Source organism: Betta splendens, chromosome 1 (assembly GCF_900634795.4).
Source record: "Betta splendens chromosome 1, fBetSpl5.4, whole genome shotgun sequence".
NCBI lineage: Eukaryota > Metazoa > Chordata > Actinopteri > Anabantiformes > Osphronemidae > Betta > Betta splendens.
The window spans coordinates 1,571,884-1,593,829 of record NC_040881.3 but is presented as its reverse complement, the minus strand read 5'-3'; the positions used below and the strand labels follow the sequence as shown (position 1 = coordinate 1,593,829).

Genomic DNA, 21,946 nt, shown 5'->3' with positions numbered 1-21,946 from the left:
GTCGAGTGTAATTATAGGAGAAGCAGATTTGTGACAACTCATTTAAATGTGGAGGACAATGGGGGCACACGGAGCCGAAGGATCAACCAAGGCTTTTCTAAACTAGTGTAGATAATTCAAGCATCGCGCTGTGATACAACCAGCTCCGGTTCATCCTGATGACAGTCAAGCTACTTCTACAATGAGCAGGAAGCAGGAACGTCAATAAACCTGATGAAGACTTCCACACAAACCCCAACACCGGTGATGCTCTCACACAAATGACCTGCTCCGCGGCCTCACGTCGCGCTCCCGTCGCGCTCCCGTCGCGCTCCCATCGCGCTCCCGTCTCTAATCCAGCCTAAACTGGTGGGGATGAAACCTGTGACCTGTCACATGAGCACCGCGCTGACCCCGTGTTGTCTGTTGTTCTGATCCCTGTAATGCAGCTTCATCCTTTTAGGGAGCAAACTGCTTATTGGCCACGTTGCGAACTTGCTAGTGTTTCATGCTTCTCATTTAATAGACAAACGGCTCATTTATGCTGTAGATTTGTTTGTTATGTGCCCACAGGACCATGATGCACCTTCTCTTGAACACACACGTTAGTGTGGGGAACTTGTTGGTAATTACCAGCTGAAGTCTGGGCTCAGAGTGTCTGTGAGGAGATAATGAAGCGGACAAAAGCCTGAGTTTCACAGCTCTCTGCTGCTAACGAGACGATTCAGCATGTGAGTGTTGACTGTTTTGCCACTGCAACAGAACTTTCCCACAGAGCTGAAACGCTGCCACGCGCCACACAAAGCACCGGGATGAACTGGGATCAGCCATTAGCTCACCTGCTCCGATGCCACTGCTCCTCTGTGGAAACGTGCTGCAGCCAAAGTGACGAATGCTCCGCACGTTTCCCGACAGCCAGAGTTTAAACACCCACAACGCAAAAACAGATTTTCTCACATCTGATTTTCTACCTGCCAAAGTGATGTTTTTAGGAGGGAGGGGTTGATTCAAGGTGTTCAGACTCAAAATGAAGCCAATTTGCCTGAACCCAGAACCCTTCGCCTCAGAACCTGCTATCACTCGGAAATGACTTTCTGTAGGGTGAGATATGTGGAGCCAGCCTTGATCCAAACTGTGGCTGATCTGAACAACCACACTGGCAGCGAAACGAGGCTTCATTCACAGACGAGCTATTTCTGTCTTTTGCACTGAATTCATGTAAAATCCTAAAACACATGGACTGCTTCTACATACTGAGATTATTCTGCAGAAATGGACTTTTTGGCTCAGTTCAGAGGTGGATGGATTCCAAGGCTGCCACTCAGCCGGTGCAGTGAAGTCAAAGTGAAGCCTCCGGGTGAACGGATCCAGCTCTGCAGAGCTGCATTAGCGACGCTGCCTCCATCCTGACGGGGACAGGACCCGAGCAGGGACCTGTCAGTCACCCGGCCTCCACTTCAATAGCAACTGAAAGATCCTCTATTAAGATTTTGCAAAGATTCCCACATGATACAAAAACAGTGCTGATCATCTGTAATTAATGCAAACGCTCAGATCCTCAGAAGTCAAGTGAGGCTAGTTCTCCTATGTGGATTCTTGGGGGAAGCCAAGACTCAGGAGAAGAGACGAGTCGGACAAAAGCAGGATCCAGGTTCAGGGTCAGGAAGACACTTCAACATGAAAAGCTTGTTTCCAGTCAATTACAGACCCTGCAAGATACTATTTTATATTCTTTTCATTCATGCTGTGAATAATTTGTCTGAAAATAATTTTAAAACGATGAATGAGCAAGAAAACTGTCACCCAGGTCTCGGAATCACAAACCGTCTGTAAATCTTTTCACATCTTGTTTTATTATCGACTGTGTGACATTCATTTTCTATGTTAGTTTTCACTGTTGCGACCTTGTGCTGGAATGAAAGACTTCTACAGGCGTGTGGAGAGGAACATGATTGAAATAAGACACTTGTCTTTTTCATTCGCACAGAAGGAAGGGATGCAGGACTTTAATGTTAAGAGTCTGATCAAAGGCACGAACGTGCTCCAGTGATGTATAAAAACAAAATTCGTTTTTAAAAGCACATAGAAGGAAGAATCAAACTGATTGTAGTTCGGGTTTTCAAGATAATTGTGTGTTTTCACTCCTACAGGAGGTCAAAGTAGCAGAATCAAATCTGTTTTAATCTCGAGGCTCCAGCGGATCTGACTGACACATAGCTGTGCATCAGAACAGTGAGGGCGCAACGCAGCCGCGCTAACCTGATGCCTGACGTCCAGGACGGACAGGTGGAGCCAGTGGCCGGAAACACGCAGCTTCTACCGCTGTTTGTGGCCGCGTCACAGAGGAGCCTGGTTCACGGGCAGAATGAGACACGAGCGTCAAAACGCTGGAACAATGAAAGAATCGGATTCCATGAGCTGCTGTACACGGTTCAAACGTGGCATCAGGACTTCTGTCTGGCCCAAAGAGGAAATGCTCCTAATGCTGTAAACGGACGTCACGTGACAGTTAAAGCTCGTTTGCTTCACCAGCGCATCACGGAGCCAAGCCTCCATTTATCTAAAACCTCCTGGCTCACAAACACACACATCTCCTTCAGTTGTGAGCCAGCTTCTCGTTAGCTCTCCTTCCCTTCTTACAATGTTCAGCATCTGCCATATAAAATGCAAAGATGTGTCTGGGGGAAAGAGGAGGAGAGAGAGTGTTTGTGTGTTTGTAATGAAGATCAAATAGCAGTAAAGTCTGAGCAGGAAGTGCAGAATCCATTGCAGTCGTTTCAGAAAGGTAATACTTTGAAATATTTGCAGGTGCCATCGCCCGCAGCCCAGCGCAGAGGGCGAAAGGAAGCACAGAGGCCATTTTCATCCTCCTTCCTGCTCTCCACCACATAATGAAATAATTAGATAATTGGACCAGTAATTGGACTAATTTTTTCTTTCCTCCCACTGTGACGTCTGCGCGACTGCTGAAATGAGCAAAGAGGACCAAAAACGGATCCCAGATCCAGCCTGGCCCCAGTGCATGATGGGAAATGGGAACCCCAATCTGCCTTGACTGACATTTGCAGCTTTGGTGGTTTGGGGGGTGATTGTTTGCGGATGCGCAGTCATCCGTGCTGTCGGATGTTGGGGAGGCTCATGGACCAATCACAGAGCTCGACGTCTGTTCCTGCCTCCCGTTCCCAAGCTATGACCGTGTGACCGGTGTAGAGGGCTCCACATGCAGCATGATGTAAAACCTCTCAGCTCACATTTTGTGATGCTTTCCATTAAATGAATGGACTTTCTAGGGAGGCTTCTTGTTTGTGTTGCATTCACTGTATGTGTGCTTGTTAGTCACAGAAATAGCTGCCAGTGCATATCAGCCTCCCTTTGAGCTCATCACCGGATACTTCAGAGAGAGATGAGATAAGATTAGGGACCTGACTTTCTAGAGAAGCTGTCTGATTGAATCAACGCGCCACATTTAGGCCCTGTGCTTTGTTTGTGCCTCTGTGTTTTATGATGCCTTGGGCCAATCATGCACATTTTTGCCTTTATTCGTTTTCCTGCTCATCCCCATGACATGCACACACACACACACACACACACACACACACACACACACACACACACACACACACACACACACACACACACACACACACACACACACACACACACAGATACTGCACATGATAGCAGAGGTGGTGGTGACTCCCACTAAACAGTGAAGCAGCTTCTCTGTTTGTATTTATTCTTTCTCTTTGTTTTGTGCAGAGACAAAAAGCGGGAGTTGATCTTTCTCTGCTTTTGTGAATCATTGCTTCACGTCTATTCACACACGTTTCTAGCCAAAAACGTTGGCCCAGGTTTGACAGAGGACATGTGAATTAGAAGCCTTTACGTTTCTTGTCCAGGTGTCAGACTTTAATGCACCGACCACAAACGGCGTCTGAGACGTTACGCGGCTTGTTGATCCTCCCCATCGCTCCTCTACATGTTGTCTCACTTCCTCCTAAACCCAGACCTCTGTAAGGGTTAATTAGGTATCGATTGCTCCTGTTCCAAGGGCTTTGGTCGTGCTAAATTATTAATGCTCATGCAGCACTATATTTAGCTGAGACCAAATGGTCACAAGAAATCCAAACATCGGTTCCTTGTTTCTCGGTGTTTTCCATCCTTCTGTTTCCCTTCACGCTCTCCTTTCGGTTCATTCTCATTATTCCCTCTGCTTTATTTAGTGCCACAGCGTCTGGAAACCTCGAAGGTGCAGTTTCTCTACTGGCCTCTACGCTTTGATTTGAGAGGGTCTGCGTTTCCATGTAGTACTTGTGGGATTTCCCTGCTGGAACGCCTGCACTGCCGATTGATCTGTGCGAGAGATGAACTGATAAAAGCATCAGACCAATTCCTGCTTGTAATAGTCATGTTGCCTTGATGGTACCAGTGAGTGCTGTCAGTACCACTCCACACAGCCCAGTTGTTGCCTCCGCCTGTACTGTAACGGAACGGCAGAGGCTGCTACGCTTTCACGTGCAGCAGCATCTTTTGATGAGTTCAATCTTGAGGGTTCAGAGATTCTGGGCTCTGTGTTGTGTGTGCGCTCATGTCCCGTCATGTGTGAATGCTTTTGGGCTCAGTGTTCACTAACTGACCTACATTTCTGGAGCTTTTTTGTTGGCGCCTCAGGAGCCTTTCTTGCCATTATCTCATCTAGCCAGTCACATCCCCCTAATCTCGTTTGTCCAATCACATCCTCGATCTCTTGGGTCCAGTCGTCGTTGGGCCCCACGTCCGCTGCCTCGTTCTGGCTTGTGTCGTGAACAGTGCAGGGTCTGTGTAACTTTGACTTTCAGCGCTGATGTGTCATTGTGCAGCGCTGCAGCCCTAACAGGCCTCCTCCCCTCCCCCTGACTTGAAAGCAGAGCTGGGCTTCTGTGGATATTAGCAGCTGGAACGGAGAAAAGAATTGGCGCTTTTGAAGCTTCTGTTTTTTGGTTATCAAAGCTGCCTTTGTTGGCCACATGAATCTTGCATGTGCAGGTTTCAGGGAACTCGTGTTGGTGAATCATGCAGCGTTTCTCCAAACTGAGCAACAAAAGACAAGGAAAGAATTGGCATAAATTCACCAGTGATACTCTTAATCTGCTGCTAAATAACTTCCTGGCAGCGTTACATCACTAAAACTATTATCAGTCGCAGTTGTTGCAGCAGCGATGGCTGTTACACTTCTAGGGGGTGAATGTTGGGCCGTGGCACAGATTTGACACACAAGCATAAATGAAGCTTAAAGACTTAAACAATGAATTAAAATCCCAATTTGCATCTCAGGTGTGGGAGTGTGTGTGTTGACATGTCTGCCAACCTACCAGCACATAAGAGATTTAGCTGGAATTTAATGGGCAAAACAATTTAATTTGTTTCTGGCATTGTGCCAACAGGTAATTGGGATTGAGTTGTCTCTCAGACACAGAGTGGAAGTGGGTAGAATGAGGAGCGCTTGCGATTCTCTGCTTGGCTTTCAGGCAGAATGAGAGAAGCCACACCAATACTTGGGTTTTGGACAGTGTTGTGACCTTGTTGACGGGTGTTTGCTTCATCTTTAGTGTTAATTACAGGATCGCACTGACTCAATGTCAGCAGCACTGCGTCTCTGTGGTTTTCACTATGGTTATTGTACAGTATGTAGATGATACTGAAAACCAATCACAGAGTTGATTGTTTGATGGTTGATCACATACGGTTCAGGTTAGTTCAACCTTATATTGATGCTGTCAACCACGTTTTAATGTCCGTGACCAAACGGCCTAAAACAGGCACAAAATGTTGCTGCAGCAAAGGCACGGATTGATGAAATGTGCTCAGACTGCCTCCATTACCAGTTACTGGACGCGCTTCGTCGCGGCCTTGCTTCTTTGACCTCGCTGCCAAGCTGAAGTGGTGTCGCTGCTGTCACGAGGTCGACCGTAATGATTCTCTAACAGAAACACATTTCTATGCAGACTCTGGTTCATTAAACTAGTTTATTCCAGCAATGTAAAGCATTTGGCCTCAGACCTTCACCCTCTACAATGAGACAAGTGAACAACACTTGAACTACGTTTTAGCACATGCACTGTGTGTGTGTGTGTGTGTGTGTGTGTGTGTGTGTTAACCTTTTCCTTCATGGCTAAAAAAACGACACACATTAACACACGTACACGTGTCTTTGTCTCCGTTTCTCTCCGTCTGCCTCCATTTCCATTTAATGGAGGATAAGGTGGGGGTAGGGGTGGATGATGGGGGGAGGTGGGTCAGGTTCGAAATTGCAATATGTATTTATGTTTCTCTGTATGCAGTTGCCAGGCAACAGGAGAACGAGGTATTTACAGTTAATATAAAGTGAGTGACATTAGCTGTGTTGTATTAGAGGTAAAGCGCTTATTTGCTTTAAGAGCTGGGAAGAAAGACGTGTGTGTGTGTGTGTGTGTGTGTGTGTGTGTGTGTGTGTGTGTGTGTGTGTGTGTGTGTGTGTGTGTGTGTGTGTGTGTGTGTGTGTGTGTGTGTGTGTCTTTTTTGCACAGTGGCAATAAATGCTTCCGCACCCTCCGTGAAGGCGTGTGTGCGTGTCTATTGTGTGTATATGCATAATAATCAGTCAGCAGGTCTTATCTCTACAGTAGATGCTGGTGTGTAACAGCTTTTTGTTACATCACTTTGTTGTGTGTGCGCTTGTTACACAGTAATTTAGTTTATTATTTTTTGCAAATATAAAAACATGTTTGTTTACACATTAAATTACATGATTCCAGCAGCTTTTAGTTATTTGTTTTTCCGCAGCGGAGGCAGTGCATCAGCAAAATACGTCCTGTGGGAAAACCAGTCATTTACGAGTCTCAGCCTTCAAAAGACAAAATAAGGCTTCAAAAATCCTTCATATTACTTTGCTTGTATTTTTTCTAAGGGTGAAGTGTTTTCTGTGTTTAGAGTTGGCATTCCTAATAGTATTCATTGTTTTAATGGCAAACACGTCTTAATCAATAACCTGACGACGCGTCTGCTTCTCTTTGTCACAGGGTTTGAAAGCATCTTGGAAGGTTTGTTTGGACCGGGACTGTTCAAAGACGTCACTCTGTTCCAAGGTAAACAAGCTCCAAAACGCAAGCATGAAAATATCCTGCCTACACAGATTCATACAGAAAAACATTCACTTTTATGTTAAATGATTATTTCACAGCAAAACCACAAAGTGGTGCAGTCAATAAAATACTAAAGATGAAAGTCTGCAAAGACGAGATGAAATAAATCATTGAGAGATTTGTTTTTAGCAAGAACTCACTGAGTCAACTTTACCCCGTATGAATTATTGTGTACACGATTTTATGTGTTGCAGCATCTGATTTATTGTTTGCTTGGTGTGGATGTGTCATAAATGTACCAGACCGACAATGAGCGAAAGAGCGTCTCCCCAGCTACTGATCTGTCTTCAAGACATTTTATTGCCTCGCATACAGAATTCAGACAACACAACATGATTATTTATCTTTGTGCAGCAGCCATCTTAATTTATGCTGCAAACCAGAGACAGATGTCACTAAACAGGGGAAAACCACCCACGTCCTGGACCTGCGTGTTTTATGAAGGTGGTTCCTGCTGGTGTTTGAATGACACCCGACCAGAATGCAGCTTCTTAAACACTGAGGATCCAGGCACCACCGACACAGAGGATCCACAGAGAATGGTCCCGTCCCCACAGCTCCGATGTCACGGGTCCCGGGTCTGAACGCAGCCGGCGCCGCCTGCGAGTCGGTCCGCTGCTTATTATTGTGTTCTTGGTGAAGGGGTGGTTTCTGGATGCAGTCCCTGAGAAACGAGGTCAGCGTTCAGTCCTGGAGTCATGTGACCCCTCCCCCACCAACTTAAGGCATTTCTAGAATGTTTCTGGCTCGTTGACCGTCGCGTTCGCTCACTACGCTTTAACACACATGCTGTAAACAAAGCAGTCACATTCCTAAAGGTGCAAAAACAGTGAAGTTGCATCTTACACTGATAATACAGTAGGCTGAAGGGAAACTAGAGAAACACGAATGATCCTCATCCACTTCAATGCTTGTTTGTCTAAGACGTTTCTGACGTGATTCAAGTGGCCGTGTTGCGACTCAGTCAGAGTTTCTTTCTGTTCTGGGGCTCCTCTATACAAGATTAGCAATTTGAAAACAAACATACAAACGCATGTTATAATCCCTCATCACAACACTACACTGAGCAAACAACACATGCAGTACATGAGCACAGAACAGGCTCCAAGGACGTTGGCAGAGGTGGAAGATGCCTTCCCCAAAAGTGATCATGATATTTTTTAATTATTACTGTATTATTGATAGTTATTCAAACCAATATGTGCACAGCCAGGTGGGTAATGCAGCATCGTCCAATAAATGTTTAATTCTGTACTGTAAGTAGAAGTACCGTGAATCAAGTACTGCAGTAAATGTATTTGGCTGGTACCTGCTCTGACTCCTCTGCTCCTGTAGCAGAGGCTCCACAGGCTGCGTGAAGGCGTTTGAGAGTGGTTTTCACCCTCAGCAGAAGGGTTTTAAACGTCCACACAGGCTGTACAAACGCTGGCCTGCCTTTGAAGTCAGGTGACTGCAGCAGAAATCTATACACAGTATGATATTTAGGAAACGAAGCTGTGCAGGAACCGTTATCTGGTTAATTAGGTTTGTGTAAACACATTGACTGATGAGCAGAATCACAAATGCTTAAAGATTGATTCAAATGGAGCGCACACACACACACACACACACGCACACACGCACACACGCACACACACACACACACACACACACACACACACACACACACACACACACACACACACACACACACACACACACACACGGCTGCTGCTGGGGTTGGGGTCACTTTAGCAGTAGGACTGGAGCTAATTGGCGTCTTCCCAGGGACACTGAGTGGCACAACCGCAGGGTTCAAACACAGATCACCTCTGGCCTTTTCCGTCCAGCGAGAGAGCGCGTCCGAGACTGTCCAGTTTTGTGCCACATGTCACACAGGAATGTCAAGGCCAGCACTGTGACACATGTCATCATTTGAAAAGCACTTCAATCACATGAGCCTGTCCTGGTGGCTGTAAACACGACGGCGCCGGCCCGGACGATCAGGGTGAAGCTGATCTGCTGTTCAACCTTGATTCTAAATCCACACCCCCTCACGCCTCATTATTCCCACCGCTCCTCTGACACGTTCTGCTGTCGTGGCAGTGAACACTGTCTGAAGCCAGTACGGTTTGCAGATTCAAATGTCAAGTATCATAAAAATGGACCGTCATCCTCTGGCTGACGACACACTTCCACCTCAGCTTCTTTTCTTAGCAGCTGAAAAGGTGACATTTTGGAGGTTCTGGTCCGACATGTACAGAACTGTATGTTCACACAGAATTCCGGCCATATTGATTTTGTTCTTGTGTTTCTCCGCTCTCCCTCAGTGGAGCTGACTAGGCTGTCTGTAACACACTTCTGCCCTTCCCCTCTCTCTCCTTCTGTATATGCTTCTGTCACTCTGGGTTTCAGACTGAGCTGAAGGTTTTAAAGGAAGTGCAGTGCCATGGCAACAGCTGAGCTGTAACCAAGTCGCCAGCAGCCTCTCTCACTTTGGCTCTGTCAGATCAGAATACATTTACATGTTGAAGGATAAGTGGACTATGCCGACCTGAAATGCTGATAGTCATCAGCAGAATCAATCATTAACCCACAAATCCAGGACTTCTAATGATATGAGCACCCTTGGATCGATAGAAACTGCTGAGGTTGCTCATTCCTTTTTTTCTGCATCTTTAATATCTTATATATTCTGTTTAATGTAATTTCTCTAACTTCACCCTCATTCAAACCTTTTTTATTTTTACTTGATGTTGGTAAAATAGATCCATCTGGTTTTGGAGGTTTACCTGTGGATCGTCCTGTACTTCACGTCTTCAGAGAACAATGTTGTTACATTGTTGTTTCAATGTACTAAACACTGGGGCACAAATATGACGTTTATAAGGTTTAAGCATCTTAAATCAAACGTACTGTATGCTGCAGGTGCTGTAAAACTGTACCCATGATTAGACATAGCCACAGATACGGTATTACTCAGTACTACAGACAAAAGACAACTTCCAAATGTGCTTTTGGTTGAAGCACAGAGTAAAATACATATATTTAACTTTATTCAATCCTTTACTTTCGTCTCCCTCTCTGACCCAGACTGTGAACCTGAAGAAGTGTCTGACTGGTCTTTTGATGAAAACTGTCTGTTCTGCTGCTTAAGACGTGAAAAAGTCAAGGTAAGACTCAAAGCGTTCTGACTCTTTGGAGCCTCCGTAAATACATGTTTGTGAGCACTTTCCAAAAAAAACAAGAAGGCTACTTCTACTATTACTACTACTACTACTACTACTACTATTTAATAGCATCTAATCACTAAAATATTTACTATTGTAATCTTCCTTTCTTATATTTGAACGTTGTTTCCTTTGCTTACTTACTTTTGGGCATGTTATGTCAGTGACAGAACACACTTCTCTCTGCAGGCTCCAGTTTCAGGCTCACTAACGAGCAGCAGCAGAGAAGGGCAGCCATATGCAGCCTGGCAGGCAGAAACCGGGGCAAAGCACGCACGGCTCTGAGCACATGATAATTGACTCACCTCAGACTAGTGTCTGAACAGTGCTACAGCTCAGATCGTCTCTGCTCTGTGTTATGCCTGGATCAACAAGACTTTAAGAATCATTTGTGCGCTAAACATGACTCTTGGCTTTGTTAGCAAACAAGCAATAAAGTGACAATACGTACAGATTCAAATGTAGGTGCAGGCAGATTTAATTTGATCGTAGGCTATTCTGCAGTTTTTCATACTAGATACACATGCACAAAATAATAAAGCCAAAAACACACCTGGCATTTCACCACCATTGTGTGCGAGAGATTGCGAGATGTTTCATTCTAATGTTGCAAAAAATGTGCATCATTGTGCATTTCCATAGCATTTTTCTGTATTCACTCTGAGGAACAGACGGAAAATGCTTCCTGACTAATACAGCACTTATGCTACTTTTGTGAAGTAATTCCTTTCACATATTTTGTTTTTGTCTGCTGCCTTTTTTGAGGTTTTTGTTGGAAGCTCATCTTTGTCTGTGCCTCCTCCTGCTGCTGCTGCATACTTGTTATTGGTGTTGTTCAACCATCATGGTCTTGACCTCAATTTAGCTTGTGAAAGAGACGCAACATAATGATTTGAAGGTGTGTGTGCCTGTATGTGGAGGGGGGAGGAGGGTGGTGGTGATCGGAGCAGAATAATAATGAGTTTATTGAACCAACTACTATTACAAATACAGTATTACCTACACTTCCACACATAGGCCTCTGCATTAGAAGAAGCATTTACAGTACGTGACGCAGACGCTTCACTGTACCGAAAAACAAGGCGCATAGAGCAGGACTGCAGGGGAGGCTGCAGCTGCTGATTTCCACCGGGGCCTGGTCGTATCTACAGTACAGCATTAATGAGTTCATATAAAATCAGGATGAATGTGAAGTATGTAGAAATCTAAATATTTTTAGTTAAGTTTAAGCTTCTCAGAGTCAAACTTATCTTATTACAATATTACTGCTATTGTGCAATGAACACAGCGCTGCAGTACGATGCAGAAACAACATAATGACTCTGAAAACGCTGGCAGCTGTCATCATTCCTCTTTCCTCGCCGATTTCAGTTCCTCTGGACAGGTAAAATAATTCAGGGATGTTTGTCAGCAGCTTCTTATTTCCAGAAGAAGCAAAGGAAAAGGACTCAGGAGGAAGGGAAGGAAGTTGGGGGGGGGTCCTGTGGCAGTCTCTTGTTTTTCAACTTGACTCTCGTCCAACCTCTGAGGTCGGCCATCTGTCTCCTAAAAACATCCCTGCTTTACCCCCTCCCCCCGCCTCATCGACCCCCATCTGTCTTTCTGCTCATACGAAAATCATACTAACAGTGCACGGTTACTAAAGATAAGACCTGAACGGAACAAAAAAAACAAAAATCAATTACCACTGCAAAATCAATTAAACAAAGCCGAGCAGGAGGTTATAGGTTACAGGAGCTCGTTTTACCAGCGCTGCTGGACTGGTCAATAATTATGTTGCCACTCACAGTGTGCAAATCATGACACAAATAAGACAATTTGCAGCAGCCTTAATTGTATTCCTTTTCTCACTCAATACAATTTTCATCTTTTATTCATCTGTTACGGCTTGAAAGCTCTCCCTGTTTTACTGTTATTACCCTCAGCTTGTTTGTGAAATACCAGAGGATCGTCAGAAGGCAAGAACCATTGATTCATTGATCCGAAGTCATGCAAAGTGGCAGCAGACAGAGGGTTAAAATAGGGCGAGGGAGGAAGCGTAAAAGCCTTAAAAACACACTTTCATCCTGTTCCTTTGTCTCTTGCCCTTGACACAGACAATAATAATAATAATAATAATAATAATAATAATAATAATAATAATAATAATAATAATAATAATAATAATAATAATAATAATAATAATAATAATAATAATAATAATAATAATGATAAGAATGTCTGTTTACTTCTGAGTACTTCACCAAACTAAGTATCTCACCAAACTCTGTTTAAAAATCAACCAAATTACATGTCAGTTTGCAGTGAAGCCTGGGACAGATAAACAGCATCTATTTCTGTAGCGACTTGGTATTTAAGTGGAGCTAAAGGGAAATGGCATGAAAAGACTTACAAGTAATGCGCAAGATCTTAGATTCCAACTGAAATCATACTGGGGCAGGTTATGTGCCTCCTGATTCCAGTTAAAATCCTGGGAGCTGAACAGTGTGGAGTAGAAAAATAGATTTTTTTGTGCTGTAAAAACAATGCTGACATCGTGTTGTCTCAATCCTTCGCCCAGTTCAGAGGCTTCACATTTGAACCTAATGTTTCCATTCACACTAACCTTTTGTTCTCAGAAAAGAACTTTGGCCAAACATTTAGTGCACCTCACATCACAGGGTTGGCTGTTATAAACGACAAGTCTTTGGGTTTTGGAAAAATAGGAAACAGCATAGGATCCAAGAAATATACTGTAATGTGACACTAAATAATACATCTGGAAGTCACATATCTTTACCAGGCAAATCACTTACAATAACTAAATTTAACATACTGTAGAGGTTTACGCACATACTCTAAATACCCCAAAACCCAGTGCAGCTACACTGTTCCTTACCTGATCTATACTAATATTGATATGAAATCTGGTGTTTGCATATACCTATAGCTGCGCATATACCTACAGTATAGCTGCAGCAGCTCTATTACTGGCTGAGCACATAAGCTATATCCATCATCTTATAAGCTGATGGTCTTTTATTTTTGACAGAATATGTCTTAACTCACCATTTGTCCCTGTGTTTGTCTGCGTAGGAGCACGGCGCAGACAACGGCGGCGGCAGCCAGGTGCTGTCGGAGTGTGAAGCCCTCAAACAGGAGCAGTCTCGGATCAGCCAGCTGGAGAGACAGGCCCAAGACTTCCTCAATGCTGTGTTCCACAGAAAAGGCAAGTCACATACATTGTACTGTACACACATTCTAGATCAGGCATGTTGTCACTGACCTTTCTATACAAGACACAGAACGCTGTTGCACAATTGAAGGGCTTCACTGGAAAACTTCAAGCCAAATGTCGAATGAAAGTATACATTAGAGTGTAAAATATTATTTAGGTGGATGAAAAGGGGGCCAAGGCCTGATCCCTGTGGGACACCACATTGAAGTTTTTTAACTAGCACAAAGAGAAGAGTTTCCTGCCTTCTAGTTACACCCTAAACCAGTTCAAATCTGGGCCAGAGAGGCCGACCCATTTTTCCGACCTGTAAGAGCAGTGTCATTATTACTGTGAGAGGCCATGAGGGAAACTGTAGGAGGTCCCAGTAGACAGGCCACTCAAAGAACCACTTCTGGTGGCCCAGACAAACGCAGAATACCTAAACAGTAAATCCAATGCAACTGGACAGAGTGGAGCTGCAGAATAGGGTGCATCACAGGCAGTGACGTGCTTCAGTGATACAGAGGGCTAAGCAGCTACTGCTGTCTTCCAAGGAGTCTGTGTGGGCTCAGGTCCTTTACAGTCAGACTCTCCAGCTAAAACCATGGGATCCATTCACTACTCCCCACACAGTGTTGTTTTGGCCGTTAATGGGCCATTAACAGAATGTTAGCTCTTAAGATGTTAGCGCGTCATTAGCTGCTAGCTTTAGCCAGACATCAACAAGCTGGATGCTGTGACCCGTGACCACTATGACGTCATGAACGCTTCATAAAAAACGGGTGGCGATCAACTTCACATGCGACAGACTCCTAAAACAGCGTTTCCCACCAGGGGTCTGGAAATACACACTTTGAGATGGGCAGAGTGGACAAGCTACAGGGCTTTCTGGCATGAAAATTTACCTACATAGGACTAATGGAGAGGTGCAATGGGCAACTGTGCATACTGAAAACAACTGCAGCTTGGTGTGTTTTAACTAACATGCTGATTATGCCCCATTTTCTGAAACTGCCAATTTGAGATAAGGTATTAAAGAGTGGAGTGGTTTACATACATACATACATACATACATACATACATACATACATACATACATACACACATACTAAAGGTGGAGGCACTCGCTCATTTAACAGTTGGTCGTGACTGCTGACTTTGCTAAAGTAGTGTAATGTCTGTCCTTGGGCCTGAGGCAGACATGGTGGAAGGGGCCCAAACTGTGTAGGCGACAATAAGAACAAGAAAAAAAAGGGAAAAATGTTTTTTCAGAAGTTTCAATGGGCAACATTATTCTATATGTAAAATTAATCCTACAAAAGCAAACAAATAGTACAAAAACACGTCTGTATGAACAGTCATGTAATAAGTGTGTGTTCCTATGACTGTTCCAACCATTTTAAATTCTGTAAGACTACATTATCAACAGCACCAGCAATAACAATCTTAAACTGTAACAGGCTAGGCTTCTGAGCATTATATTACACTTGCACACCGGTGGATCATGTACTAAAGTTGTGATATACATAAATACCTTTCAACTGTCTTTATATACAGGATTTAATATGTCTCCTATCAAACATGACCTTTGTTCTCATCATCAGTCAAATATTAGATTGTTAAATTTATTTTTAGGACTACTCTGCACACCTACAGCAGGCAGTTGTGCTCCAGAAAACAGAGTCACTGTGCAGTATATTGTCCTGTTCTTGCAAACATGAAGCCTGAACAATTGCTTGGATTTCTATTACGTGCAGGTATAATGTCAAGATTAAAACAAGACTTAAAAAATGACATTTACACTAGAGCTGCCTCCATTAAATTAATGATGTGGCCAGGTCTCTCTGAAATAAGGCAGCCTATTTCCCATGGTGACGGCATAAAACCTCTACTTGTCCAAATGGAGCAGTGTAATTAGGGCATATTTTCAGCAAACTAACCCACTTCCTGGATTTTGATATCATTTAAGACCTGGTTGATCATGGCAACGTGGGCAAAGGTCACAGTCTGTGTGAGAGTAAATTAGTAAATCTGTACAGTGCATGAACTCGAACTGTTGTGTTTTCGGGACTGAAAACTAAAATATTACCAAGAAATTAAGAAATCACGAACATCACCTACTCATCAAATGCACGGAGACGTTTTTCACACATTTACTTTGTTGCTCTGATTGTTACTTTCGTTAGAGCACATGCTGTAATGAAACAGGTATTCACCGCCTAGAACGGGTACAAATGAGTTGAGAAAACAGAGTGTTAATTTGAAATAACTGAAAATAACCTGAGGAGGAAACAGAGCACAGTTAAAACAACAGGAAACATGGTGGGAAAGCAGATGTTCAAGGCACGGTTGGAAAATAGCAGCACTTACGTTGCACTTGCACAGTATATGTTTTTGGCTTATTTCCACAAATGATGTTTTGTTTAGAGGATTTAGAGTCTTGCATGAAAGTATCCAAATAATTTAGCCACACATAAGTGGGACAATGCCAGATTAATGCCTTAATAACAAGCGAGTTACAACATATAGGGATAATGTAAGAGATAAGTTTAATACTGACATCTGTGTTTGCAGCTAAACAAATTTATCCTTATGAATAAATTCATACACTGTAGTTATGTGCAAAAGTGAGTAGCATGTAAAATAAACAACAAATCACAAGATAGGACAGACTATTCATCCCACGAAGGAGAAATTCTTTCGTCTACAGCAGCAAGGAGACATTAAGTAGGACAACAGTATAGAGGTATGGAAGAACAGTATAGAATGGACAGCAGCAGTATTAACTACTGTATGCAAGAAAAATTATTACTAAATTATTATTAAATTACACAACACCAACGAAAAACAAAAATGTGAATACAACTGAGTATAATAGCAACGACTGAAATACACTGTGGGTACATAATGTGTGTCACTGCAGTGATATGTTGTCCATTCTGATGTCTGTGGGAGCAGTGACCTGCAGCAGCTCCTTCCTGCCTGTGGCTGTAACAGTGTGGTGCTGAAGGAGCTGCTCAGAGCCTCTACAGTGGTGCAGGGGTGGAGGGTTCTCCATGATGGATGCTAGTTCACCAGCATCCTCCTGTCCACCACCTCCTCCATTTGACAGTATCCACAGTTTGTGTCTGAGGCCTTTGTTTTCCCGGTGTTAAGGATCAGGTGGTTATTTTCACACCAGCTCACAAAGTCAGAGATGACCCCCCTGTACACCCCCCATACACATCTAATATGAACGTAGGAGGTTTGGGTATAACAACTTTTTTTTGCCATCATTCTTTTGTTTTTAGATTCATTACTCATCCTGATGCACTTTTAGAGCCATGCTTTGGGTGCTTGCATTACAATGTTTGCCCAAGCGACAGATGGCCTCACATTTGCCTTTAGAATCCTGTGATATGGAGACGAGTTCATTCAAATCATCAGCTCTGCCTTTAGTGTGTTCTAATGCACTATCGCCACACACATCACACAAACTGTAAACTCTTCAGGCTTCAAACAGGTTGCTTTATTAATGACACGACACAGACTTGATTTTCTGTGGAATAATTTGTACCACACTGATACGAGGGCATCGATGTGCAAACTTTACCTTTGACCTTTTATTATGTTATTTGTGCTTCTTTATCCATTTGTTATGCAGTTGTGGAGGCTCTGGCCACAGATAACCGCTGCGCACACACTGATATCATGGTGCCATCATGTTCTGTAGGCAGGCTTAAGAGATGCCTCTGAGTGATTTCTGGATTATTCCGGATAAGCACCAGGATTACATTTCCAGAATGAAATGGGATAAATACGCTGTTGGACATGGCAATGACTGAACACTCCTGGAGTAATGACCTATTCTATCCTCTTTCTTGTTTCTCTACAGACCTCCCAAGTTTCTCAGACCCTCACATTCCTCTAGTGGCTCGTGAGATCATGCAGCGAATGATCCGCCAATTCGCTGCAGAATATACCTCAAAAAATACTCAGGACGACCTACCCCTGCCCAACGGCACCATGAAGGACCAAAGCCTGCCGAGAGTGGTGTCTCTGGCCCAGGCCCCTTGCTCCCCACCCAGGACCCTGCCTGTGCCCAGTTCCCCTCCATCATCTGCCTCCTCGTCTCCATCCCTGCCTCAGGCGCCTGGCCTCACCCCCACATCCTCAACTGCTGCCTCAGCACCTGCCTGCACCAACAGCAGCAATGGTACAGGAGCCAGTAATGGTGGAGGAGGTACAGCTGCTGCCTCTGCACAGAATCCCGTCCTCAGCAAGCTTCTCATGGCTGATCAGGACTGCCCGCTGGACCTCACTGTCAAAAAGAGCCAGGTGGACCCAGAGCCCAGTCAGCAGGGTGAGAGCAAGAACACACTGACCTCTGATATTTACATCTATTACTACATGGGGTTGCATAATAGAAACTCAGTAAATCTCTAATTCCGCGGCTCCAACTAAACCAAACCAGACCTTCACAAATGTCAGCCAAACTTGATGCTACACTAAGTCTCAATACACCAGTAGATGATTATCTCAAGGAATTTGTTCCTGCTGAGCTCTCTAGACATAGTAGTCATCTATTACCTCAGTGTTTGGGTTCACAAACCTACTGGTATATTGGCACCTTTAGCACTAATGCAGCTGCTGCATCTCCATATTCCCTTATCATCTTGTTTATGTAGTTAGCCTTAATTATGAGTTGCTGGTGCAATCACTTTTATTGCAGTAGTGATAACTGTGCTCACTTCTGTTCATTAACGTTGTACTTTGGAACCTGTATTTCCAATCAATGCTATTTAACAATGTAGTTTGCTTTTAATTACACAAATATAGGAAACTAGTCTCTATTCCATTAGCATCATTAAGCCTTTATGTGATTGTTTTGTATTGGAAAAACACTGTTTATTCCTCTGGATTTTACCCCACTTTCCAAGATATATAAAAATCAAAACAGGACTACATCAGAAGTTGAAACCCTGACCTTAGTTAATGATCTACTGTGCAGTATGAAATCTAAATTAGTTCCCAACATAACACTTTGTCCACATATATTATAAAAATAATAATTTTAAAATACACACAAATAAAAAATAATAAGGTTTAAAGAAGTCATCAACCAAAACCACAGCAGCTCTATAGTAAATCTGCACAAAGTCGTCATTAACACACTATGGCCTGTGTGCTGCATTTCTACAACGAGGCGATTCCCTCACCTCGTCTCTTGGTGCCTTTACTTTACTGCTGTCAAACATTCATAAAATGCAGCTGATCTTTTTTTTAAGTTTGGACAAGGTTATTTGTTGCTTGTTGCTTATATGACTATAATCACAGTATTGAACACCCCAACACTGAGTTAACTGTGGTTTAGGTCTCAATGAAAAGAAATCCACAAAACATGGATTTTTAAATTTTGTTGCTATTGACTAAATGCTTCCTGGCTGATTAACCTGCATTCTTCTTCTTGAATCACATTCCTATTCTTTCGCAGCAAATACAGTGCATCATTCCACAGATGATCAAAACAAACGAACAAAGAAAACCTTTTAACTTGAGAATATAAGCAGACAGCGCACGCTCGTATTGGTTACAAAGTGATTTGGCTCATGAACAGGTCAGTTAAAGACATCATTTTCTGAAATTTAGATCAGGGTTAATCAAACTAAAGCAGCGGGGGTGGCGCTCGCTCATCAGCGAGCACTGCTGCTATAACCCTCAACTACAGTGTGACCAGTCACAGCAGCTTTTAGAATCAGCGTAGACAGAGCCTCGGTCCCTTTACAACAAAAAACTGGGCCTTTACATCCATATACATGTATGTAAAGGCCCAGGTTTTTGTCCAAACACCTACAGTACTAGAACTATATCATGCACTATACACTAAACCATGCACACAAGACAAACACAACAGCACATCGCCCCACAGGCGAGAAGAACAGTATTCAGTAGATTTGTTGTAAAAAGGACAAAGCTCTACACACAGCTCACTGAAACTATGCAGCAGTAAATAAAAACAGTTGTTTGGAGAGGATTCCAGCGCGAACGCAAACGATTTGTGACTCACCTGTTTAGGAAATGGTAACGTGTGTGTGTGTGTGTGTGTGTGTGTGTGTGCGTGTGTGTTTTACAGAATCAAACTCCACATGACTGAAGTGTCTGAGTTGCAGTTGTGATATGATTAGAATTGGGAACATCTTGTTGCATACATCTGCATGCTGATGAGGAAACTGTTTAATACTGTAGCGTAGGGAGTTATTACTTCCAACGGTGTGTTATGGGAAAACAAGCATGTTAACATAGATGTTCATTAGCCGAGAGAAGGGCCTCATTAGTGTGACTCCGTATGTATAATTTATTATGACTGTTTTTACTGGACATTTTTGGATTCGAGTGCAATCTGATTAAGACTGATTTTTGAGCAATACCATTTTAGCTACAGCTTTTAAATTTGTGTGCATATGAGCTAATACCTTATTTTTTTGCATCCTGGGCTGTTGATAATCATCAACTGGTGTTTATCTTTTGTGTGATTAAAAAGCAAAATGCTTTTTGGCTAGCATTAACAAAGCATGGAGTCCTGTGCCGATACAGGCTCGTACGGGTTGTACAGTACATGAGGTTTGAGACAGAAGAAAAACACATTATGTGTCAACAACGACTGAGATGAATTGAGTTTTATTTTCATTTCTTTTTATCAGACAACACAGATGTTTTGGTCATCAAAGGCTTGTGAACAGCATAGTTCTCCCATTAATGAGGTCTTAAATTTATGTGTTTAATTTTAACTAACTTACCGTCTTGTTTTGGTAAAAGTGGGAAAACATCCATTTTTAAAAAGAGCGGATTAGTTTAAACCAACCTTACTCTTTTTGTACCCAGACAAGATGATATCGTAAGTCTCCTAGTGCGTTTGGTGACCTGACTTCCTGTACAAACATATTCACAAATAAACTGAGATTTCACACGCAGCATGTTGCCACGTTTAACAGACTTCTTTTCCAGCGTGTCACTGAGAGTCCACCTGTTCTGCAGCACAGAAAATATCTTAAGTCTTTTTTTCCCGTCATCTAATCACAGAAGTAATTTTCACATGCAGACACAAACAAGCAGTTGCAGAGCTGTTAACATGTTTTAAGATGTAAATTGATTTTATTAATTAACAGTGGGAGCAGACTGACAGTTACATCTCACCGTGGAGGTAAATTTGACTAATGTTTTACCTTCTAAACACATTGCGTCGTCCATTTGCAAATGTGAGTGATATGGAGTGTGAACTGCCTCATAGAGAGCACAGTTATGAGTATGGAGGACAGAGTGATACTCGCACTTAAATGAGAATATGGTATGGTTGCCAAGGTAACCGTGTTCTTGCGCAGGTTAATCAAATTTTGATTGCGATCCAAAACAGTGCTTCTGTACAGTCAAACACATAACATGTCAGGGGAAAACCAAGACAGTGAAAGAGGTCTGGAGAGGTGGAAAAATACTGCTGCCTGAATGAATGGCTGAAAGAAAAGTGATGCTGTGGAATAGATGAGATGAAAACATCATCAGAAATGTGACAAGAAATAAAAGACCATATAAGCCATGCATGGGATTTTTGTTTCTTTTCTGTAGTGTAAAAGAAACACGCTGGTTTTTAACCGTATCAAAAGCTTCCTGAAGACGCATAATGGAAACGGGCATTGATCCATCATCAATCATTAACTCTAACCTTGCCTCTGTGAAAACATAATTAAATAAAATGTGCAGTATAAAATACATATCTTTGGAAAACGACATGTGTCACTTTTGTGCACTTGTATGCTTGATTGAGTGTAAATTAGTTTTGCGTTAATTGACTTTTTCTCGCTACAGTATGTCACAATCACTTTTTTGTGCATGTTCTTTGGTTGGTTTTGTAGCAGCAGCAATAGCTATGAAAAGATTGGATGCTGTTCTCGTCTCCGCTCTTAATGTCAATATAGAGATAAATGCCAAATGAAATAAAGTTCTGACTGACTAGATTACTTTCATACGAGAAAAGGGAGTGCAATAAAACATTTTCCGTTTGCTTGTCTTTAGACGGTGTCCTAGACCTCTCCACCAAGAAGAACCACAATACAAACAACCTCAAAACGTTCCCTGGCGTCTCCCCTGCAGCAGATGTCAAAGGGTAAGACACAGAACCTGTTGGTAGAACAGCGGCATGTTTAGAACAACTTCAGAGAAGTTAAACAGCCTCTCTGTTGTGTCTCTGCACTACGCTTCTCACCGACCACTTCACAGTCTAACACTTAAGCTATGTTCACACTACAGGCTTTGAAGTTCATTTCTCATTTCATAATCATTAAATATTTTTGTGTTGATGGTTAACACTCGAGTTTGTAAGCGACACGTACGCTGTGGTGTGAATACTGCTGAGAATGTAAACTGGCACA

At 42.9% G+C, this 21,946-nt stretch overlaps 1 protein-coding gene and 1 long non-coding RNA gene across 4 annotated transcripts in view; one reads left to right on the top strand and one right to left on the bottom strand.

Annotated features, from left to right (window-relative positions):
* Positions 1-21,946, top strand: part of lcor (ligand dependent nuclear receptor corepressor) — a 58,538-nt gene that overhangs the window by 21,182 nt on the left and 15,410 nt on the right. For both annotated transcript variants that reach the window (XR_008695752.1, XM_029160189.3), the window contains exons 2-6: positions 7,017-7,082; positions 10,212-10,291; positions 13,424-13,556; positions 17,419-17,886; positions 21,591-21,681. Coding sequence is in view for 1 of the 2 variants with exons in the window: in XM_029160189.3 (XP_029016022.1) it covers positions 7,017-7,082; positions 10,212-10,291; positions 13,424-13,556; positions 17,419-17,886; positions 21,591-21,681 (838 nt within the window). In the remaining variant the exon portion in view is untranslated. The remainder of the gene's footprint in view (positions 1-7,016; positions 7,083-10,211; positions 10,292-13,423; positions 13,557-17,418; positions 17,887-21,590; positions 21,682-21,946) is intronic.
* Positions 7,422-21,946, bottom strand: part of LOC121201878 (uncharacterized) — a 34,191-nt gene continuing 19,666 nt past the window's right edge. For both annotated transcript variants that reach the window (XR_005897067.2, XR_005897062.2), the window contains 2 exons: positions 13,397-13,538; positions 7,422-7,803 (listed from right to left, as the gene is read on the bottom strand). This is a non-coding gene — a long non-coding RNA (uncharacterized LOC121201878). The remainder of the gene's footprint in view (positions 7,804-13,396; positions 13,539-21,946) is intronic.